We start from the raw sequence: 23,476 nt of genomic DNA, 5'->3' as shown, positions 1-23,476 counted from the left end.
GGCACACATTCAAATGGAGATGAAGCTATTATTGGGGTCATTGGATCAATGGAAAGAGACTAAGTAGATAAATCTGGACCCCTGAAATATGGCTTAGACTAATTACCGCTACAACCCAAACACTTGGATACCCATCTTGTGCCTAATTATCTAAAGCTTTCTCTGTAACTGGCTCTGATATTTAGCAATACTTCATGGGAAGCATTCTTTTTTCATCTCTAACTCAAATCTTTAAGCTGCAATGAATTCCCCTCATTCACTGATCATCAGAGGCATAGTGAAGATTCCTTATTCCCAGTTCTTCACTGTCCATAAGAGGAGCTCCTGGCTACTCAAAGGGTGGTCCCTGTGTGGGCAGCATAGGCAACCTCTGAGAACTGGTCAGCAGCATCTTAAACCTCATCCCTGGATTATGGCACCAGAAACTGCCTTTTACCAAGTTCCCTCGAGGAATATACATGTCCATCAAAGTTTAGGAAGCACAGGACTCAGGGTTTCAGAGGACTTTTAGGGGAAAACTCAGATGTATCTGCTGGTAAGGAATTGGATGGTATTCTCACCAAACTATCTGCAATGCGAAAGATTCCTCAAAGGCATAGGCAACTCTCGAGTTGTTTGTCTTTAAAAGCAAGCCTATAATTCCTGTGCTGACTGAAACATTCTCTTCTTTCTAATTCCTTTCCTCTTCTCCCAGTTTAAAAAAAATAAAAAGGATTAGCAGTTGGTGTTGGTCTTCGTTTTAGAATTTAGGATAATGAAATAGCCAAATATAGTCTTTGCTGGGCTCAGTCTATTTCCTCCTGAATTTTTGTTTGACTTGACACTGGAATCAGAAAAGTGAAGGCAAGGAGAAGACAAAGAGGAGCTTAACCACATGGGGGAAGCAGCACAGGCTGACACAGGGAGAAGGGGCTCCTTTCCAAGGGATGGAAGTAGGACTGCAGCAGAAGGAAGGACTCGAGTTAGACTGGAGATGGACACTTTTTCCTGAAAGTTGCTACTTTCAACCTCAAGTCTCTAAGTTACTGCATTGAGCATTGAGAAGGCCACAAGTCACCAAGAAGTTCTGTGATGATAAAATTTCCCAGAAAATATTGCTCCTAGTAAGAAGTTTTCTGGGGAGTTTTAAAATGACCTAATTATGTATACTCCCTGTTAGATCCTAAGAGTGCAGAATTTTTCAGTATTCAGAGGCAAAAATTGGTTTTTTCATGCTCCAGCACTACATGCTGTGAAGTTATTCATGCTTTCTTATGATTAAAAGCTTGGAAAAATTCTACTTGCTTGTTTGTGTCTCTTTCTCCAGTTTTCTCTTGCTTAGTTCAACTCAGCAAGTATTAATTGAGCATCTCTTATTTGCAAAGTTCTTTGCGGCTTATTCTAGAAGACAGAGTTGAACAAGACAGCTTTTCCCTGAAGGAGCTTGCAGTCTAACAAAGGAGTAACTTCTGGTCTGATTTTTGCTTTATTGCAGTTGTCAGGTGTCCAAAGAATTAAATGCTCTAAAGGTGGCCTGTGTTCACTTCCACATACTGAGCATGTTTTATGCGGGCTACTGTCCTAAGCATTCCATACAGATTGTCTCATTTAGTCCTTGTAGCCTCCCTAGAGTTGAGTGCAATTTGGATTCCCATTAAAGTAGGGTGGAGCACATCAAATTGGGAAAATGAGGTGGCATATGATTTGAACCTCACACAAAAGGTTGAATTTTTGACAACTGAAAATGGACATAGATGTATTTCTAATAGAAGGTAGAGGGAAACAAAGATACCAGTGTGGGAAACCAGGAGTAGAAGCTTTTAGATAATCATTTCCCATGTCCATGAGCTGCTCCTTGAAATAAAAGATTCTGTGACCAATACTGTTTCCTCCTTGGAGATCTGTAGTTCATATGACCATGTTAAATGTGCTAAGGAGCATTGCACTAAAAAATACAATAAAATTGAAAATGCAATTTGCTCTCCAAATTTATTTCATTCACTCAAAAGTATTATTAAAGAATCACTGTGTACCATACTCTGTTCCAGGTAGGACAGATTAAGATAAAACTTTGTGCTTAGACAGATAACATTACCCTATGTACATGTATGATTACTTGAGTGGTATGAATCTACATTGTGCACAACCATAGAAACGAAGTGATGTACCCCATTTGTGTACAATGAATCAAAATTCAGTTTGTAAAAATTTTTAAAAAAAATTTTAAAGTACAGAACAAAAAAATAAAACTGGATTTTAAACAATAAAAAATAATAATAATCTACATCCTAATGTGGGACAAAACAGAACCTCTTTCCACTCTCTTTGGTTTCAGGTAATACCTGCTGGTAAATTCTGCCAAGTTTGCCTTGTGAAATCTTAGATAAATTCTACCTTTGTGAAACTGAGGGGAAATTGTAGGAGGTAAGGTTTGAAAGATTGAAAGAGTGAGGTTTGAAAGAGTGGTCCCATACTGTAGACCAGCACAATTCCAGGTGTGGTCCATGGTCCAAGGATGAATGTTGTGAACTATTTAGTACTGACCTGAGAGGAGATAAGTACAGAAAATTAAAAAAAAAAAAACAAAAAAAACTTAAAGCGATTTGATAGATTAATTTTATATTGGTTGGATCTAATGATAAAAACATTGATCTTGTACCTGGCAGGTCTTACTTTTTCATTTCTTTTGGTATAAATTTATTTTTATTCAATTCTACAAAAGCTTGGTTCTTCAAAATAGTGGTTCTTAGAAATATATCAAAACGCTGATCCCTCACCTCAGGTAGTTAGGAGGGGCTGTCCTGGAAAGTCCAGGATTCAGGGCTGAACTGTCCTATGGACGGCTGGATGGCTGGGGGAGGCAGTTGTCGGCATGGGACTTTCACTTCCAACTCACTCCGCCCAGATTAGCATTATTTTGAGTGGTATTTCAAGAACCTTATTTGAGGCCCAAGTGAAAATGTCCTTCACTGTGAGCAACACTGCAAAATCAGATTCCTATTTGGTCAGATAGTGAGTTTTTAAAAAGGTTAGACATCTTTTAAGCCAAAGTACCTTTTCTGCCGTGAAGAGAAAAAAAGAGGGTGAAAAAGCCTTCTACATATTGAAAAAAAAAAAAAAAAACAGTTTCCTGACAGAGAGGTAACACCCTCTTAAATAATTTCTAAGTAATTGCTCTTTTTAAAAGTTCACATGTCCCTCTTTCTGCTAACCTTTCCTTTATCTTCAGTCCTTACGACATTCCATGTCTCTCCAGACATGGTCTGGGTTGGGGTAATGTAGTGGGGAAAATGACATGCATTTTAATGCTTTTGCATGTGGTGTGGTATGTTAATTTCTCTCTGAACACCTCATGCAGGCTGATTTTTTTTTTCATAATGTCTGATGGAAGAAATCTCATTTGATAGTCTGCAGCCCACTTGTCTGAGAGTAAGAGATTTGGCTCAAGTTCACCCCAAAATTAATCTTTGGAGTTGTTTATTTATTCATTCAGTGCTGAAGCAACCAGTTATCTGGCATTCCATCAAATCTCAAATAATTTGTTTTAATTGACATTGTTCTGAAGCCTTTGGAAAAATCTGAGATCCTTTCATCCTATTCACACGTCCTGGAAAATACAATCTGAAATTGGCCATAATTATGGAATGCCAAATTGTTATGGAGTCCCTGAAATCCAATGCTCCTCTCAGAAAGCTGCCGACCTCAGTCCACATCCAGGAAGTACAGCATTGATATGCAATTTGGCACAGAGAAGTAGTACATTCTGGAAAGGTACAAATAACCATTTTCCTCTGCTCTCTTCCTCTGGTTTCTGCTTTGTCACAATTCCCGCCACCCCAGAAAGCTGTGCAGGGAAGCATTCTCTGTGCCAGCACCTTCTAGGACCTCCGGGAGCAAGATTCACACATTCTGATTTTTAATTGTATGAGTTGCTTTTAGGATTTGTAATGATACTAAAGACCTGGAGGCTAAGAAGGGGTGGAGAAGGAGATAAACGCATGCCCTTTGATCAGAGCTATAACAAACTCATTGACATTAGAACATAAAAGGAAACCAAGTAGAAAATTCGAGAAACTCAATAATGAAGTCCTGTTACCACCTGGTTGTTCTTAATATTGTTCTCTCCAACAAGAGAGGAGAAGTATGACATTAGTGAGACCTTCCCCCATTGGCAGTAAAGGCTGTGCAGAAATGGGTATACAGGACCCCACTTGTTTTAGTAACAAGCCCCCACACTCGTTGGCTGGGGTTCCATGTTTATTGTGGTCATCAGGGGCTTGACATGTTCTGGGGTGCTCTCTCTTTTTTGGCAGAATAAATATGCTTTCATGGGCCCTGAGATAATGTTGGTCAGTTCATGTCACTGGGCTCTGTTTAGACTGTCACATCTAAAGGACAGTAGCAATATATTACTTTATAGTTTATATGTCCAAATAGTCATTCATATGTGGCTAATTCATTCTCATCAAGCACTCCTGTGATTTCAAACCTCATCCCTTAGAGGACTACTGTTCACTGAGAATTCAGATACATTTTTTAAAAATGGTAAATGCAATAAATGCTTAGTGATACTACTGCCAGTTTGGGGGCAGCATTAATGTGCAATTGTTATGACCCATCTATTGCTTCTCTTAATGCAATGATCATTGGTTTTTATAATTTTCTCTTAGTACTTTTATTTTTTATGTACATACTATAACATATTTGGATTAAAACAGTGTATTATTTTCAATTAAATAAGGATTGGTATATGATAACCTTTGGAATTATTTGTATGATTCCAGAGATAGGAATGGACTTTCTTAAAATTATTTGACTGTAATCAACGGAGTTTTTTGGACTCTTTACTGGGAACAGAAATCACAGTGGCTGTAAGAGATCCCAGCCAGGAGGGTTGAATTTTTCACATTCGCCAAGCTGTTAGCATTAGAGAAACACAGTTTCACTCTAATCACAGGAAACATAAAAAATAAAAGGCATCATTACTGTGCTACCATTAGAGGCATATGCAGAACCTGGGATCAGGAAGGCGTGACTTTCCAGGAGCCAAGGCTGATGTTTCCAGTTGGAAGGTGCATTTGATGGTAGAGCTGGATTGGTGTAAAACCATTTGCTTGGGAGGTTAAACTAGACTGGTTGAAAAATTAGGTAATGAAGGGTAGATAAATAAAACCAAGAGAGGGGTAGACAAGCTAACCCAATGGCTCAATTCCCTTCGCTCACTGACAATTCTGTGTGCATTTGATGAATAAGGACCTGCAGCACATCACCTGCTCATCCTTGCTAGGTGCTCTTCTAAAACAGCTGGGGTTTGATGTGACAGCCAGAGGATAAATTGCTGCCTCAGGAAATGCTTTGCCTTTGACTGATTGCCGAATGGCTGGCAAATTAATTTTGGCACCTTTCCCTAAGTCATTTTGGTCCCATTCCTTCATTTTTCTGCTGGGAAGTGTGTCTTCACATTACAGTTAAAAATACGTTGACAACACAAAGGTGGGGAACAGCATGTACTATTTTCAGCAAGAAGTTATAGGCTGGGGTGGTTCCATTTTATATAATAGAAATGATGCTTTTATCCTCTGCGAGGAAGCCTGAAGGACCCTTTTGGCTGAGCTTAAAATCAATAATGGTTCTTGTTCATCTCTAACATCCGTGGGCAGGGTTCCAGGGTCTGAGCTTTTGAGTCCTTGCTGAACTTCTGCTCGGGTGTTTCCCCCTTAGGCACTTGTATATGGCACATCCTCCCTGCTATCTATCCCCCTCTTCCTGGGCCATCTGCCCTGAGAACATGAACTCTGATTCCTATTTGTACCATTGACTGGCTTTGTGACCTTCAGTGCGTTACTTAACCTCTGGTGCCTCAGTTTTATCATCTGTGGAAGCAGAATCTAATGACAATAACTCCGTCCAGTCTCCACAGATTTCTTGGTTCACTGTCATTTTCTTGGTATTAAGCACAAGGTTTTAAGTTCAGCATAATTTACAACTACTTTTCCTATCCTAAAATGCGTTGACAGAGGCGAAGGGAAAGCTCATGTTGTTTTTGCGTTTTCAAAGTAAGTTGAAGACACCAGACTTGAGACTCAGAAAGGTGAACTTTGATAGGGAGAGATGATTAAAGCTTTTCCTGGGTCCCTTTTCCTGACATTGCACTACAATGTCATAAGGCTGGTCCTCCTTCCTGACTCTCTTGATGTGATTGGCCTATTCCTGTCCTTGCTCTAGCATAGCTTGTCATTCTTCCCTTTAAGGATTAAAGGGTCTCAGTATCAATTATAATTACTAATTCTGCTCCTACCTTACACATATGGATTTTAACACTTTTTAATTTTTGTAAAATACACATAACATAAAATTAACCATCTTAACTATTTTTAAATGTATGGTTCCGCGGTATTAAGTACACTCACATGGTTGTGCAAACATGACCGCCATCCATCTCCAGAGCTCCTTAATCTTGCAAACTGATGCCTTCTATCATTTATACAGTGACTCCCAGTGCTGCACCTCCACCCCTGCAAACACCTTTGCATTTTCTGCTTCCATCAATCTGACCAGTTTGGGAACCTCAAATAAGTGGAATCACTAAGTATTTGTCTTTTCGTGACTGTTTTATTTCAGTGGCATAATACCTTCAGGTTTTATCCACATTGCAGCATGAGTCAGAATTTCCCTCCTGATCAAGGCTGAATAATATTCCATCGCAAGCGTGGACCACATTTTGCTTGTCCATTTGTCTGTTTATAGTCACTTAGGCTGCTTCTGCCCCTTGGCTATTATGAATAATGCTGCTATAAGCATGGGTAAACATGCATGGCTTTGAGATCCTGCTTCTAGTTCCTTTGCTTATATACCTACAAGTGGAATTGCTGATCATGGGATAATTGTCTTTCATTTTTTGAGGAACCACCCATCTGTTTTCCCATAGCAGTTGAACCACTCTGTATTCCCAACTACACGTCTTGAAAAGATATGAATGTAGCAATTTTCTACTTTTGTGTGTGTAGAATGCCTTCATCAAAAACCTCAAAAAAGTGTTGGCTTTCCACATGGAAATGGTGTGAAAGTTGGAGAAATATTTAGCAGAGTTAAAACAATGGATTTAAACTCGTCAGCTTGGATACAGTTGATTCAATGCTACTCTAACGTTGCAAGTTATCGTCTGAAAATCTACATATGGATGTGAAAGAGGCACTTTGTCTTACAAAATGCTCTGTGCGCTTTTTCCAGTTATTCGACTTTTAGTCCTCAAGCATTTTAGAGGAGCCATGAGGGCAATCGTGCAGGAAAAGGGACGTGGAAGAATCAGTACGAGTCAGATATGTGTGGTCAGATACATCTTAGCCAGACATGCCTGCTGCTTTTTCTGGCAAAGGGGATAATACGGAAAAATAAATGCCAGTTTTAAAATAAGATTTAATCAGCAACCAGAGAAAGTACTAAAATACATTATTTGTTCAATAAACATTTGCTGAAGGAATAAATCAATGAGACACTTTTCTCTAATTTTAAAACAAACATGAATCATATCATTACTTTATAAAGAATCTGTTTCTACTTATTTAAAACTTTAGTGATTAATCTACAATAAAATTTGTTGTAATGAATAACTCTTTTGGGACACAGAGGCATGAAAATACTGACCATAATTAAAGGAACTATGTTAAAACCATAGTAACTGAGGAATATCACCAGCAATCAGGAACAATTAACATAAAGGTTCATATATTCATTATTTTTGAAAATCAATTGTAATATTTAAATTAATCTATAAACAGCATACTATAAAAGAAATGTCTCTGCTGAAGGAGTAGGCTAAATGCTTACACTTTAGGGATACTATCCACTCATAAGACTCTACTTGAGGATGTACAAGTAGCAATACTTCATATAGGATTCTACTTACCAATGAAATAAATTATGACAATATGGTTTCCAAAATAGTCTGAATTTCAAAAATTTCTATTAATGCACACTTGGCTTTCTTCAAATTAGTTAAAATTAGTGAATATTTTTTATTTGAAGAAATTTGTTGGAATCTTAGATTTAGAATGATTAAAATGTTCATGCTTAGCCAAACACATTGCAGTTAATGTTTATGATCTTCCTGCTTTTCAGTAGAAAGGTTGAGAAGCTAGTTTTCTGAAGGAGCCCACTCTGGGGAAGACCAGTGAGCAGATGAACAGCCCATACCCAGCAACTCTGCATAGCCCATGCCTCATGTGCGGGAGCAGGCTAGAAACTGTTCAGCCTTAACCTACACAGCCTAATTACCCAGGTTTATCATGAAGCCGACAGATCATCTGAAGGCAGGGACTTTCAGTTTATTTCTAATTTCATTTTTTACTTTTGTATACCACAGCGTCAGCGAGTAGATGATGGCTGTCCTCTTTCTCACGGTTTCCTTGTTTCTTTCAAATCCAAATGTTTCATTTCTCCTGGTTATCTGACCAATCAGCCACAGGCAAGATACCTTTGAACACAAGAACAGAACCAGAAATTAGAAAGAGCCACTTCCTGTTGCCTGGGCAGCTTCCTCTCATCTTCCTCCTACTGAAGACTTCGCAGGAAGGAAAGCGTGGGAAGCAGCAGGTGGAGGACACACAGCCTGCCTGCCTTCAGGGACAGGTCCTTGGCATCCCTCAGCTCCCTCAGCCTTCTTGTTATGATTCCCTATTGGTCCCGATTGGGCTGGGAATGGGGCTCAGTGGTAGCGTGCTTATAACATGCATGAAGCCCAAGTTGGATCCCCAGCACCACAAACAAACAAACATAAAAAGACAAAACAAAATTGAATCCAAATGTAAAATCCTCCCAGAAACACATAGCACAAATGGGGTTGTTGGCAAAACTGGTTGAACTTGATTAGATAGGGAAAAAAGAAAATACTTATTTTAGTGACATTTGGGGCAAGAGCTTTCTGAAACATTTTACTCATTGTGACATGCCAGGTAAGGTCTGCTAAATTGTATTTTCCAGAGTAGAAATGTATTGTTTTGTTGTAATATATACACACCTCCATTGTAAAAGCCTTCAGATGGTACAGAAATCTAGGGAAAAAATGTTATTCTACCATTCAGAGATCATTGTTAATATTTTTGTATAAAACTTTCCAGATTTTTTTTCTGTGTCTTTACAAGTGTTCAGTTGACTATAAGTCTTTTTTTTTTTTTTAAGTAGGATCAGACTATACACCTTTTATAATGTTGGTTTTTATCAAATTACTATACAATTGTCCATTTTTTCATAATTTTTAATTGATTCTCAGTATTCCATTGTATAGTGTGCTTCTATACAATAAGTAGAGTGTTCTTGTACATATCTTTCTGTATTTGTGTACTTGTTTCTTCGCCATGAATATTTAAGGTGGAGTTGCCGTGTAAGAGAGTACATGCTTTTACAAATTTTAAAAACTATTGCAAAATCGCTCTCCAAAAAAACTTGTATTAGCTGACTTGTCTATCATTATTGTGGGTGAGTGCCCATGTTGCCACACCTTTAGAAAGCACACAGGTTAAAAAAAGAAACTATACTTTAACGGGGCTGTCTTTCAAGTCCTTGGGTTCAGGGTCATTGGATGGGCACTGTGGGTTTGTTCCTGGTTGCTGAGGTCAGGGTCATCTAACCAGTGCATTTTATTTCTTTGCCCCAGGCTATACCTTGCTTCCTTTGCAGTCTGCAGTCATATTTTAAACCTTCTCCCTGTTTTCTTCTGCCTCAGATTGAGGAAGACACGTGGCAGAAATACTATTTGGAAGGAGTCTCCAATGAAATGTACACAGAATATCTCTCCAGTGCCTTCGTGGGTCTGTCCTTCCCTACTGTTTGTGAGTAAGTGACTGTTGACTGGGTGTTCATTAGCTCTCGGGGATATTTAATGTACCCCTCACAGAAAGTCACCTACCTCTGGGTCACTTGGCAATTACTGGAGGGTTGGGGGATACTATGTGCTAAGTTCTGTGTGATGATGAATAACAAAGTGGGTCATTACATGTCCCTGCCTTGGGGATTTCCCCTGGTGCCAGATCCTCCAGACCCGAGAATCTGGGGCTTGGATCCATCATTTGTACTAATTCAGGAACTGCAATTAATCTGTCTATCTCAAATTGTGCTTCTATAATGTAGGCCTATGTGTGAAGGGTAGCATGAATACTTTTCTCTCTGATTTAATTTTTAAATTTTATTTTTATATTTGGTCCTAGGGTTTGAACCCAGGGCCTAACACGTGCTCAGCATGCACTCTACCACTGAGCTACACCCCCAGCCCTCTCCGATTTTAATGTTGCAAACACAAATCTTGCCAGCCCCTGAATTAAGGGATTTTAGTCTGTCTTCTCATCAAGTCAGATTATAGAGACACGAGAGAAACTACTGAAATAAAACCATCAAAGTGCTTTTACATGTTTACTGAGGAAACATGTGACCAAATGTACAAAAGGAGGCCTTGAAGGAACCCTTAGTGATTCAGTCCCCGCATGGACAGCCGCCATGTTGTCGCAAGGTTTAACTTCCTGCACTGGCTCAGCAGGAGGGAGCAGAGCACAGCTGCCACGTCCCCTGCAGGCTGAAGAGGTGGTCAGCTACAGGGAGGACCTCGCCTCAGGAGCTCCAGGTGGCCCCCGTGAGGCATAAAGCTGCCTCAGTTACCCCACTTAGAATCTCAAGTGCTGGGTTTGAGCCAAATGGGGACTTTGTCCCCTGTGAAAACACAGAAGCCCTGAGAATGCTGAGATGCTAAGCCTGATCTATTGACACCTGCATAATGGGATTGATGATCTCTGCCTCATTGATCAAACCTCCAAGAGCCCACTGGGCTGAGGAAGAAAAGCCATTTCCTTGCTCTCCCTGTCCATTTACTAACCAAACCTGCCTTCTGGAAAGGGAGGTCCGAAGGTGCCAGAACAAAACCACGCACTCTTTACAAGGAAGGAAAGTCCAGAGGGTTTGGGAGGTTTGTCTGTGTCATCATCTTCTGTTCCCTGTGCAGCAGGGAGGGGGATGGAGCGCTTGGTAGCTTCCTGTTTACCTGGAGACTCTTGTCAGCGAACACAGCAGGTGGACGCTGCCAGTGCCCGGCCCAGACCCTAAGCACTCCAAAATGGTGTGGCTGTTTACTGAAATTTCTCACCCTGTCTCTAAGCGAAAGTTTAAATGTTAAATGGACTGGAAAAGTGAATAGGTAATTGATTCGGAAGGAGTTATTTTCTGAAAATGGATGCCCTATTGTAACTCCCGCTTGCTCCTTTCTTTGAGAGCTATTTCTCTTTCTGCCCTGGGAAGAAGTTAACTATTCAGAGGCGCTGGGCCCTGGAATGCTGAGGCTGTTCTGGGGGAGGTTTCTCCTCCTCGGAGCTCAGCCTGCCTAGGATGGAAAGCCCCAGGAGGAGCCTGGACGTAGAACTGGTTTTATAAAAAGGAAAATGAAACTTCATATATATGTGTATGTGTGTATAAGTGTGTGTGTGTGTGTGTGTGTGTGTGTGTGTGTATGTGTAAGTGTGTGTGTGTGTGTATGTGTAAGTGTGTGTGTATGTGTGTGTGTGTGTGTGTGTGTGTGTAAGCGTGTGTGTGTGTGTGTATTTTATATATATATATATTGTGTGTATTTAATACATATATAATGTGGGGGTGATCTGAGCACTCAGTAGAGCTGCCACTGCCAAGGGAGGGGTCTCATAGAGTTAGGGGTGTAGCCTGGGGAGTCTCTAAACCCTCTTGCTTGGTCACTGACTAGTGTGTGTCTGACACCAGTGATCCCTCAGAAGGCCCCTGGGTCTTCCTGTTTTCTCACCTCTCTCTTATTCTGCCCCTGGGATCGGAGTCAGTTCATTTGAAGACTAAGAAGGGTGAGGACTGCTGCCACTAGGGGCTCTAACTGATCCTCACAGGGTGCATTGGACATATAGTTACCTAATGTTTCATTTCTTAAAGGCTTGCGGCCAATATTTTTTAAAGTGGTATTTTGCACAAAAACTGGATTTCTGGCCTCTCTTGAAAGTTCACTGTGGCCATACAGGACCTGCAGGACTGACTCCCATTTGTTATAGCAAAGGGTTGGTACAGTCCCCCGTCCTGATGTCTTCAACGAGGCCAGGGTAGCATCGACATCCCAGACCTGGCATTGTGCACACGTGATCTTGTCAATCCTGACCTGCTGAGTGGTGTGAAACTTGGCCTTCAGCACTGGCTCAAGAGTCAGGCACAGGTAGATACAGTGCTGCTCAAATATTTCCCTTGATTGATTTGCATGTTTAGAATATGTCCCAAGGAGGAGAAAATCACTCAGACCTACCCTGCTATCAGAGAATTGGGTGTTTGTTCAGTAAAGCTACCAGAATACAAAAAAAAAGGAAAAAAAAAAAAAGCCAACTTCTGATGTGAGTGAGAATGTGTTCAACTTAGTGCTATTATTCCTTAATGCAATGATACAGCAGAGGTGGAACTAATCAATAAAGAAAGGACATTTAATGAGATTTAGGAACATCCCAAAACATTGAAGCTCTCCTCAAGCATTTGATTATCTGGAGGCTTAATTATCTGTGTTTTCTACTTTAAATTAAAGAAAAGCTATAACTCAAAGTTACCAGCAGTTTAATGATAACACTCTTCAATTCAGGTTAATTAAAGCACAGCCGTAATTAGAGTGTAGTGTTGTATATCACTCGGCTGGCGCATAAGTATTTTCATTACTGTAAGAATTGGCTATTCAATTTCAAGATGACATAAAGGACGCCAAAATATATTTTAGGCTAGTTCGGGGAGAAGAAAAAGAATTGGAGAATATTCTGGGTATAATAAAGCACAGATAAAATATACAGATTTTCAGAGCAGTTTCTGTAATTATGTGCTGCACTAAAACAATATGCGGCCAATAATGTCTTAAAGCATGAAAAGAAATAAATTTGTTCTTCCCCCAGGCTGGCAGAATGCCACTTCACAGGATGGGATCACTGCACAGGAGAGCTTGGAGTTTTCTCAGTCTGTCTGTGAAAAGATAAGGGGCCAGATACATAGGTAAAATTCAAGGTCATTTCCCAAGAGAACAGAAAGGAACTGGAGAGAAGGCAGGAGGGGCAGAAGGCCTCCCAAAGCTAGCTTCTTAAAAATGTCAAGCCTAGGCAGATGTGGTGGTGCACACCTGTAATCCCAGTGGCTCGGGAGACTGAGGCAGGAGGATCTCAAGTTCAAAGCCAGCCTCAGCAATTTAGCGAGTCCTTGATAACTCAGTGAGAACCTGTCTCTAAGTAAAATATGAAAAAGTGCTGGTAATGTGACTCAGTGGTTAAGTGCCCCTGGGTTCAATCCCCAGTCCAACAAAAAAAATTCCAGCCCAGAGATACTTTCTCAATACTCTCTTGTCCAGGATGAGACTCACATCAACTCTGTACTTGAACTTCTCAGTACCAGCCTTGTAGCTGCACTCTGTGTGTGAGCAGGAGATGCAACTTTGTTCCCAAACCAGAAGCTACTTTAGACAAAATACAAAATCATATCAAACATTTCATCTACATTTTCTCATTTATCCTCGCAACCATCCTATAATGTTTATATTAATGTAACTATTCTTGTTTTATAAATCATGACCCTGGACTCAGAGGACATGGATGCCCCCTCCAAAGCCACCTGCCAGACAGGTTACAGACCAGGACTCTGACCCTGCCTGTCGCAGTGGGGGAGGCTCGGAGTAGGTGCTCCTTGACAGCTGGCTTCTCAGAAATCCCCTGGGGAGCTTATTAAATGGAGTGACATCTAGCTTCATCTCCAGATATTCGTGTCTGGGGCGAGTCCTGAAAATGTTTATTGTTTTAAACAAGGAAGCCAGGCGGTTCTGATTCAAAGTCTGAGGATTAGAACTCCTATCTCACGATCCCACTCCGTACTCTGGAATTAACTCTTCTTGTTCCCCACTTTGGGCTCAGTCACTGGAATGGTTTAGCCATAGAATTATAGGAGGGCCACATGTTACAAGCTTGTGTTAAAACTGGGGCCTTTGCTTGAACTTCTTTCCGTCTTTCCCTCTTCATGTGGGGTGTTCTGCAACCTCCAGGGACAGGACTGAGTTGGCACTTTGCCATGCCAGGAAAACCACTGACTGCTCTCCCCACACCCCAGGCCTAATCCAGATCAGTACAGGGAAAAGACGTGGGGACACTGAGCCCTTTAAAGCCTGTCGTCAGGTCTCCACTGGGGGAAGTAAGGCAGGATCCACTGGGAAGGACAAATAAGCACAAATGCAGAAAGTCCTTGGGAAGCAAGAGCTGGGTCAAGGCCAACCCCTGAAGTCATCTTTTGGCCTCATTGGAGATCACGGTGGGCCAAGCCTGGACCTTCCCCAAGATGCTCACAGGATGTTCCTTTCAAGGGCCAGCAGCTCCTAAGCATGTCCCCTTGGTTTTGCCCCTGGATCTCTATGGCAGTCACCCCAAAGCATAGGAGCTTTGGGACCTAAAGGAGGGAGAGCATTCCAGTGTTACCCGAACACCAGCAAACCACCTGCTCCTCCCTCCACCTTCCCCCATGGGCAACTGTGAATGCGCTGGGCCAGGACCAAACCTGCAGGGAGAGGGGCAGGGTCCTGCATATGAGCGACTTCCACAAGAGGATGCTGTGTCAGGCACAGAGTGTGAGCCACGGCATTGCAAAGGTCTGGGCTCAAACCCCGGCATGGGCCACTTGCCTGATACAGGTTTGGGTCTTTGTGGACCCCCTTCCTTGGACACTACCAGCTGCCTACCTTGGACTTGGTGTTACTACCAGTTTCCTCATCTCTAAAATAGGATTATCACTTCCCTCTCAGTACTAGTTAATGTCTTTTCCCCCCAGTTGCCCCTCCTTTTTCTTCCACCTCTCAGTCCCCGTAAAATAGAAGCACCTAGAAAGAAAGACATACCCTGTGGCATTTCCAAGTTCATTAATCCTTACTGTCCAGTGAATTCTCCTGCGTATCAGTCACCAGTGGACAGACCAGATATTTAAACAATTTGGGATATTTGTACCATCATCCCAAGCTTGGTGCCACTTCTAGAAGAATCTGTGATTAGATCTGACCAAATAGATGGACATGAAAAGATTAATAACTATACTTATAAATACCGAAGGATTTGGTTTTTCTACGGTGGCTTCCTTCAGACCTTGCAGTCTGGCTAAGGCAAATAATACCCACCCTCAGAGAGACACAGTGCCCCTGAAGTGCCTGGTGGAGACCCCCAACTGGAGTACAGATGCTGAGGGTTGTGGGGAAAGCTCCCTGCAGGCTGGAGTAACCAAGGGAGGCTTCCTGGAAGAGACACCCTTTGAACTGTTCCTCCTAAGGACATTGGATTCAGATGGAGGGTAAAGAGGGGAGGGGGTATTTAAGGGATTGGGAATTGGGATGAGAGACAGGGCCACACAGTACGACACAGAATTCCCTGAACCCTTAGGTCTCAGATTTTAGATGGGAGAAAGAGAAACATCGGATATATTTTGACACACGATGCCTTGGGGAGAAATAGGGAAGGTGTTTTCATCATGAGAGTTAGCAAAGGTGAGGATGCACTCCCCTGCCCCAGGCAGGGAGAGGGGAGACCAGGCAGGTGGGCAGCAGGAGCCAGAGGAAGCCAGAGGCTCAGCAGCCGGGCTGCCACGAGAACTCTGCGTTCTAGGTTCTGAGTCCCCCGGTGAGCCTATTAGTCAGTCATTCATCACTTGCAAAATATAAAAGCTTAATTGTATCAGGTTTTTACGGTGCAGGGGGGATTAGGACAAAAGATGTATGTAAAATATGATGTGTCTCTCTGTCCCTCTGCAGCTGATGGAGCAGTTAAAATTCAGATTTGATGTGGAGTATGTTATGCCTATAACTCGGGGAGTTCAAGCCAGAGCTTTCCGGGCCGTGCTGAAGGGCAGGAGTTCTGTCCTCACAGCCAGCGGTGAGCGTAGGCGCTACTGGGCTGGCTCCTGACAGTGAAGGGAGATTCCCCATCTCCCCACTGCCGACCTGTGTTCAGTGCCCCTGGAATTCAGAAAATCCTGCTCTCTTGTGTTGTTTTGCATAGGCAGATCTTTCAAAAGAAGCCTCTTGAGGAAACCAAGAATGTCAGACTGCCCAGAGAAACCAGAGTCTCTTGCCCCATGAAAACTCTAGCTAATTCACCTTGAGTCCTGTTGAATAATTAGAAAGGCATCCAGATTTGAACATGGAGCAGAAAGGCAACCCCAATTGTTAAATGATAGATTTCTTTAGCCTGGCTGCAGAAATAGGCATATTTTAAGAATTTATGGAGGGGCTCAAATCTCATCTTCTCAAAAATATTTTCCTTCCACAGAACTGGCCCTATTTACCCATGTATTATGAGAGTATTGTAATTAGGGCTTAACACATTTGAAAACAGATGTAAGGATAATATTGATGATTATTTCTAATATATGGTCCAGAAAGGTGGCCAGTAATCCATCTGTATGTTAGTGAATAGACCAATGACAAGAAAATCTACAGGAATCCTTAAAGATAGACTGCAATGGCAGGCCCAGAATTCTTGACAGAGGATTCAGGGAGGGAGATGAATTGGAACCTTGACTCCATGCTGGGTATATTTAGATCAAATGCACAGTTTTTCTTTATATTATGTTTCTGATTAATATTAATAGCAGCACTTTCTAAAAATAACTTTGTTCTTACTTTAGGCAAATGATAATTGTCTGTGTAATGTAATCATTTTTTGGGGTATTTTTTTGGTACCAGGTTTTGAACCCAGGAGTGCTTAACCACTGAGCCACACTCCCCCTTTTTTCCTTTAAATTTAGAGACAGGGTTTCGCTGAGTTGCTTAGGGCCTCACTAAGTTGCGGAGGCTAACTTTGGACTCACCATCTTCCTGCCTCAGCCTCCCCAGCCACTGGGATTATACCCAACTTGTTTTTCAATTTCAAGTGTTTTAGGTGTGCTAGTGGCATGTGTGTGTGTGTGTGTGTGTGTGTGTGTGTGTGTGTGGTGTGTGTGTGTGTGTATGTATGCACACATTTGAGAGTATGGGGTATTTTAAAACCTTCCCATTGCTCCCTTACCCCAAAGCAATGAAGAAAAAGAGTTTACCAACACTTTCGTAAACATGTTCATCACTTCTGTTTTCTTGGGGTCAAGTCTTCAAAATTATGATGTTTTAAAAATTTTAACTAGAGGTTTTCATCTTGAGAAGTTACTGTTGCCAATCAAAGCTCTGAAATGTAGATATTTTCCATTCTAGCCCCTTGATTCTAGGGACCTGGTTTCCCAGAGTGCCGTGTTTACATCAAATCTACTCTGGTGGTGAGCATCAGCCTAACAATCCTAGGGGCCTCTGGGTAGCAGGAGAGGGACTGGTGTTTCAGGGGGCTGATGCTTCCATCCTCACCCACCTTCCTCTCGGGGTGAGTCACCTTCACTAGCTCTAGACCCCATCTTTGCACACTCCTCCTGAGCACATTAGAAGGTGTGAACTCTGTGACAAGTTTCCATGCTTAATTCACACCAGAAAGCAATCTTTGCAGTCAAGGGGACTGACTTAATGGCAAGAACAATTTATTTCCCTCTGGGTAGGTAGGAACAGTTGGACTCTAATTCTTAAGAGCCTTTGTTCAGGAACATCTGGGTTGAAACTACTATAGTTAACAGATGATGCTGGCAGTAAAAAAAAAAAAAAAAAAAAAAGGAAAAAAAAAAAGAAAAAGACTTTGTATAATGTCATTGTCAAATTTGGTAGACCTCTACTTAATAATTATCAGAAAAGCAATCTAACTTGTTATTACAACAGTTTTATTGCAGATTGCTGGTTTAAGACCTTTTTGTGACAAGTGGCATTTTTTTCTTAAAAAAAAATAAGTCATTTCTATTGCCCTGTAATTATTTTTTGCAGCCAGTGACAATTTCCTGCTTTGGACATATTGGGACATTTTATTTTAGAAACTAAGAATTAAATTCTTGCTAACTTATAGCTGCTCTTACCCTATTTGTCATGCTGTGAAGGCTTCCTGTTTTTTTTTTTTTTTTTTTTTCTTGTGTCTTACCTCTTCCTAATCCTGCTTCTTGATTCCACATTGGTCCTCTGCACTTTGAAACACAAATACTCTGGGTAAAGCCAGAGAATGGCTTTAAGGACTGAATGGCTACACATTTTCCTCCAAATAGTGTTGAATCATGGAAGTAAATATTTAACCACAGACATCAATTTTGGAAAGTCTGAAGGCATAGTCTTAACTGTGTACCCCTTGCAACATGATCTCTAGAAGATTCGAATGATCTTAAACCAGACTTGCATCTTGGCACAATAGATCCAAGGCCAAGATTAGATTCCCAGAGCCTATTACTACAACTGTTTTCTCTGACACCCTTCTTTTCCAGTTTGTCTGCTTGGGCCAAACAAGACAAGCTAAGAAGCATCTTGTCTGAGGACCCTGTACACACCTCCTTTATTCTGGCTAGACTTTCCTAGTTTTCTATTCTGTCCCTTCTGCATCACTTCAGTAACTTCTGAGATTCTACAGCCCATTTATTAATGTGTTTGTTTATTCAGCCTTTATTGGAAGCTTGCTCTTTGCAAGCCTCAAGATGCCAGGGAAGCAGAGCATGCATCCTATACTAGAGATACTCAATCTAGAGTGGAGAGAGATAAACAGGCAAGAGATCAACCCCGTCAGCTCCACTTTTTTCTTGCCTCCCTCTCCTCTTCCCCACTGGACACCCCCACCAGACGCTGCACCTCTGCTATATTCTTAAGCCCTGGACCCCGACACTGGCCAACTCCCTGGGGCAAAAATCTGTGGATTGAAGACTTAGGGTACAGCCATAGTTCTGCTCCAGTCTGAATAATGGTTTATAATTCAACATATTTTGCCAGCTTCCTGGTAATACCCATTTGCGAGCAGGGGTTAAAAACTTAGATACCCATAGGGGGCAGACAGTTAATAACAAAATTTGAAGAGTGAAGGGATCCAAGACAACTTGGAGCAGTGGGGACTCAGGCACAGTGGCGAGCACATGTCCCCTCCAGGGGTTGGGGAGTGAGTACTTCATAGTGCCAGTCCTTTTTAGCCCTGTGGATGATGGTTTCAGTGTGACTTTATGTGATTTTGCAAGGAAAACTGAGAAGCCATTTTTCCTTTATTGTGAAGTCACCTGTTGGTATTTGTGTCCAGCTTTTAATAAAACACTGTAATGGCCAAGCAGAATGTGTCTGCATGTTGGGCTGTGACCACAACTTCACTTCTCTATTCTTAAGTGAATCATCTGTGTGTTACATTGCATTGGGACTTGATTTCTGCTTCTGGCTTCCTAACCATTCCTTCGTATCCCTTGGTGACTGAATTCAGGGCCTCGTGCATGCTAGGCAGGTGGTCTTTTGCTGAGCTATGTCCCCAGCCCCATGTTTGTCTTTTTTGTGTAAAAGCCATTTGACTTTCAGTCAGTTGCTAATTGTTTTGGACTTCAGCTTGTCTTTTATATGAGAAGGGCAGGATCAGTCACTTTGAAAGGTCGGTGTGACACTTTGCCTTTATTCACTTGGTTTACATCACTCTATGACTTTCTTCTCCCATTTCTCCTTTGGCCAGTGAGCAACAGCTTCTTTTGGGCTAAAGGACTTCTTAAAAGGTGGTTTCTGTAAGGGATTGTAGAATCATCTTAGGCATGAATTGAAAGTTTGGAGGTTTTGTCAGGCATGGCAGTTTGTGATGCCAGCAACTCAGGAGGCTGAGGCAGGAGGATTGCAAGTTTGAGACCAATCTCAGCAACGTGGTGAGACCCTAAGCACTTAGTGAGACCCTGTTTCAAAATAAAAGATCAAAAAAGAGCTGGGGATATGACTCAGTAGTTCAATCTCTGGTACTGAAAAAAAGAAGGAGAAGGAAAAATGTTAGGAGATTTTGAATTTAAAATTGGAAGAATGCACGAGGTTGCATAGATTATGTTGACTTTCCTGCATTAGGAAGCTCCTTTTTTTGATATCCAGTTGGTAAATAGCATTATAGTAGCTAGGAAGAAATACTTCACCATTACTATGAACAATTCTTTTCTTCTCACCAGTAGGCTTCATTTCATAAAAGCAAAGCAATTAAGATCTTTGATCCCATGAACAACCAGAAACCCAAATTGAAATGGTCATTGCTTATAAGATAACAACAAATTAACCTTTGCATAATCCATGCTAAGTGAAGATCAGCTTTCTCCTTGATTTTTTTTTTTTTTTGATATTTAACTACTATTTACTTTAGATAGAGGTTTCTTAATCTGGCAGTTTGGTTGGATAAACATTGCATAAACTATCTGATCTTTTTAAATAATTTAAGCTCCAGAAGTAGCAACCCCGTAAAGGGTGCATGTTAGTGGAGCTGTATGGAACATAAATTAAGAAGGGCATTTTCCGAGCTGCAGTTGGACATGTGTGCTGGTGTTTCAGCAAGCTGCATAATCAGCACAAAACCCAGGTCATTAGAGTCTGCTGGCAGGAATCAGAAGGCCTGCAAAACACTGCAGAAGCACATACACCTGAGTGGAAGTGGGCCTCTGGAATCTGTCTGTTGAAGGCAGAGCTGGGAAACCAGGACCTCATGTGTAGGAATGAGCAGTTGGTCTCATTCTTCCTGTAGAGCTCAGGGACTTCTACAGTACTGTCCAGCTGGATTATGTCACTTTTCCATGTAAAACCAACTGAGGTCCCCCGATTCCTTAGAATAAGCTGCATACTCCTTGCTGTGGCGAAGTTCTTATAACCTTGCTCCCGCCTTGCTCTCTGGCCTACTCACTATCACTCTTGACCTTGCTCACTCAGTTCCATCCTCTGTGGCTTTCTTGCTGCTTCTCAAGCACCCAGAGTTCTTACCTGCTCCAGGGCCTTTGCATATGTCATTTCTACTCCATAGAAAATTGTTTTCCCATATCATTTCATTGCCTGTTCTCATGCTCCATTGTTCTGTACATCCTCAGATGGCCCTCCTGGACTGTCACAGGTGACATACCCTTTGCCAGTCACTCTTCATTCCCTTAGGTTGTTTTCCACACAGCATGTCATTATCTGAAAGTTTATTATTTATTCAGTTGTATATTTGCTTATTGCCTATATCTGCCAATGCAAAATCAGCTTCATGGGAGAAGAAAATGTATATCCTGCTGGGTATTAGCTAGAAACCTAATATGCAGGCACTGGGCAAGTTATATGGGTTTTCTGAGCCTTAGTTTTTATTTTTATTTTTTATTTTTATTTAGCTTTTAATTTTTTTCAGACTGCATTTTGATTCATTGTACACAAATGGGGTACATAATTTCTTTTCTATGGTTGTGCACAATGTAGATTCATACCATTCGTGTAATCATATATGTACATAGGGCAATGATGTCTGGCTCATTCCACCATTTTCATACCCCCCCTCATTTTCTTCTACATATTCTAAAGTTCCCCCATTATTCTCTCATTACCCACCCTTACCCTCATTATATATCATCCTCCACTTATCAGGGAAAACATTTGGCCTTTGATTTTTTTGGGCTTGTGAGCCTTAGTTTTACCAACTGTAAAATAGAGATATCAATAGAAGTCTGAAACAGTGGGGTAAAATTTCCCTCTCAGTGGTACTGGGGTTGTGGCTCAGTAGCAGAGTATTTGCCTAGTACATGTGAGGCACTGGGTTGAATTCTCAGCACCACATATAAATAAATAAAGGTCCATCGCCAGCTTAAAAAATATATATACGTATATTTATATATTTCCCCTCTCAGGGATATTGTGAGGAATAGAAGGGGCCATTAAGGAAGGCCCTACCCTTTGACCTGGCACCTTATTCCCCATAAAATTCTGGAATTAAATAACCTTTAACTCATTTTTCAATCTATCAGTCAACCAATGTTCATTATGCAAAATGTCCTTAAAAACAAAGTGATAATGCTCATTGCTAAAAGTTGTAATATATATGCAATTCATTTTTTGTTTATGTGAGTTTTTAGTTTTGAGTATGTAAATATATATTTGCATGTAATTCTATCATGTTATTTACAAGTTTGCATCTTGTTTTATAATAGTATTTGTCAGTTTTATATTTTGAAATAGTCTTGAAAAAGTCATTTTGGATGCTGCCTAACACCATCTTGCACCATTTAAACATTACCTTGTTATTGGACACTTAGGTTACTTTAGAGTTTTCTACTCTATATAAATAACACTGCCCTGAACACCTTTATAAGTATTTTATGGCACCTCTTACTATTTTCTTAGAATTAAAACTCAGTGAGAGGGAAACGTTTCTTTACTGAGCTCTTTATATCAGTGGGTACATTCTCCATTCACTATGGAGAATTCTAAGCAAGTCCATAACTTTTCAAGAAGTTGTTCTGGTCGAGGAGGGAAATTCAGACACATGAAACAATAAACAACCGGACCGGTGTAAAATAGACTCCAGGCCTAATACTGTGGTTACAGACTAGGCGCTGGAAGAGTCCTGAGAATAAAAATCAGGAGTAGCTGAAGCTGGAGAACACCTATGGCTTGAGAGATCAGATGCACTTTGTCTTGGGAAGAAGGGGCCGGTGCAGAAGAGAAGGCATTTGGGTGGGGCGGGAGGCAGGAGCGAAGGCAGGGAGCCCGGAAGGAGCCAGCCACAAAGCATTGGGCAGATGAGGTGAGACAGCTTGGATGAGCCAGGAGTGACAAAGCCGTGGTCATGTGCTGGGCACTTACACGGAGGCAAAGTATTATTACCATCATTCCAAGCACACAGGGGTCTGCTCGGAACAACAATATAAGCCATTTGTACAAAAGACCGAAATGGAATCCAAATAACAGGTCCAGCTGCTCCAGATCTCTCCCTCCCCCCATAGTTAACGTTTTACTACCCAACCGAGTAACTAATGAATCTGGCCCTGTGTAAATCCCCAGGCAGGAATCCCTGCTTGGGGTCTGTCTAGACATCCAGACCTGAGTGCAATTTGCACTTTGAACATCCAGCACCTTATCACTCACAAGAAATCAGGTCTAATGGGGATGCGGAGGCTGTGGCTTCCACCCTCCCTCTGGCACTGGGACAGTGGAGTGAGGATCCCCTTGGATAAGGACTGTGTTAGTAGACCCAAGGGTCCTAACGGTGTTCCTTGTGTGACTGACTGCTCATCCAGGAGCACTGACTGCGAGGCTTTTCCATCTCGTTGCAGGCTGTGTTTTGTGAAGCTCAAGCTCCTAATGATAGCCATTGAGTACAAGTCCGCCAACCGAGAGAGCCGGTAAGTTGGCTGCTTCCCAGCAGCCCGCTGACATCTGATGCGTGAGTGTGCATTCGGAGAACTTTTAGTCCACTTCCTCTTTCTTACGCGTTGTTTATTTGCTTGGAAGCTGACACAACACCTCTCTGACCCTACAGGGTACACTTAAGGCGTGCTCAGTCAGACACCGCAGCTCCTCTCTCAGACCAGCCTAGCATCCCAAGTTCAACTGGGTGTCCGGAGAGGATTTCCCCAGAGGAGAGGGATGCACTAGCTATTCAAGTACCTCCACCTGATC

At 41.7% G+C, this 23,476-nt stretch overlaps 1 protein-coding gene across 27 annotated transcripts in view; it reads left to right on the top strand.

Annotated features, from left to right (window-relative positions):
- Kcnma1 (potassium calcium-activated channel subfamily M alpha 1) overlaps positions 1-23,476 on the top strand; it is a 723,575-nt gene that overhangs the window by 549,032 nt on the left and 151,067 nt on the right. For all 27 annotated transcript variants that reach the window (XM_047552140.1, XM_047552139.1, XM_047552148.1 and 24 more), the window contains exons 15-16: positions 9,701-9,810; positions 23,131-23,199. In XM_047552140.1, coding sequence (XP_047408096.1) covers positions 9,701-9,810; positions 23,131-23,199 — 179 coding nt within the window. The remainder of the gene's footprint in view (positions 1-9,700; positions 9,811-23,130; positions 23,200-23,476) is intronic.

This window comes from Sciurus carolinensis, chromosome 5, assembly GCF_902686445.1.
Source record: "Sciurus carolinensis chromosome 5, mSciCar1.2, whole genome shotgun sequence".
Classification (NCBI taxonomy): Eukaryota; Metazoa; Chordata; class Mammalia; order Rodentia; family Sciuridae; genus Sciurus; species Sciurus carolinensis.
The sequence above is the reverse complement of the archived record's forward strand: the minus strand, read 5'-3'. Positions and strand labels throughout refer to the sequence as shown.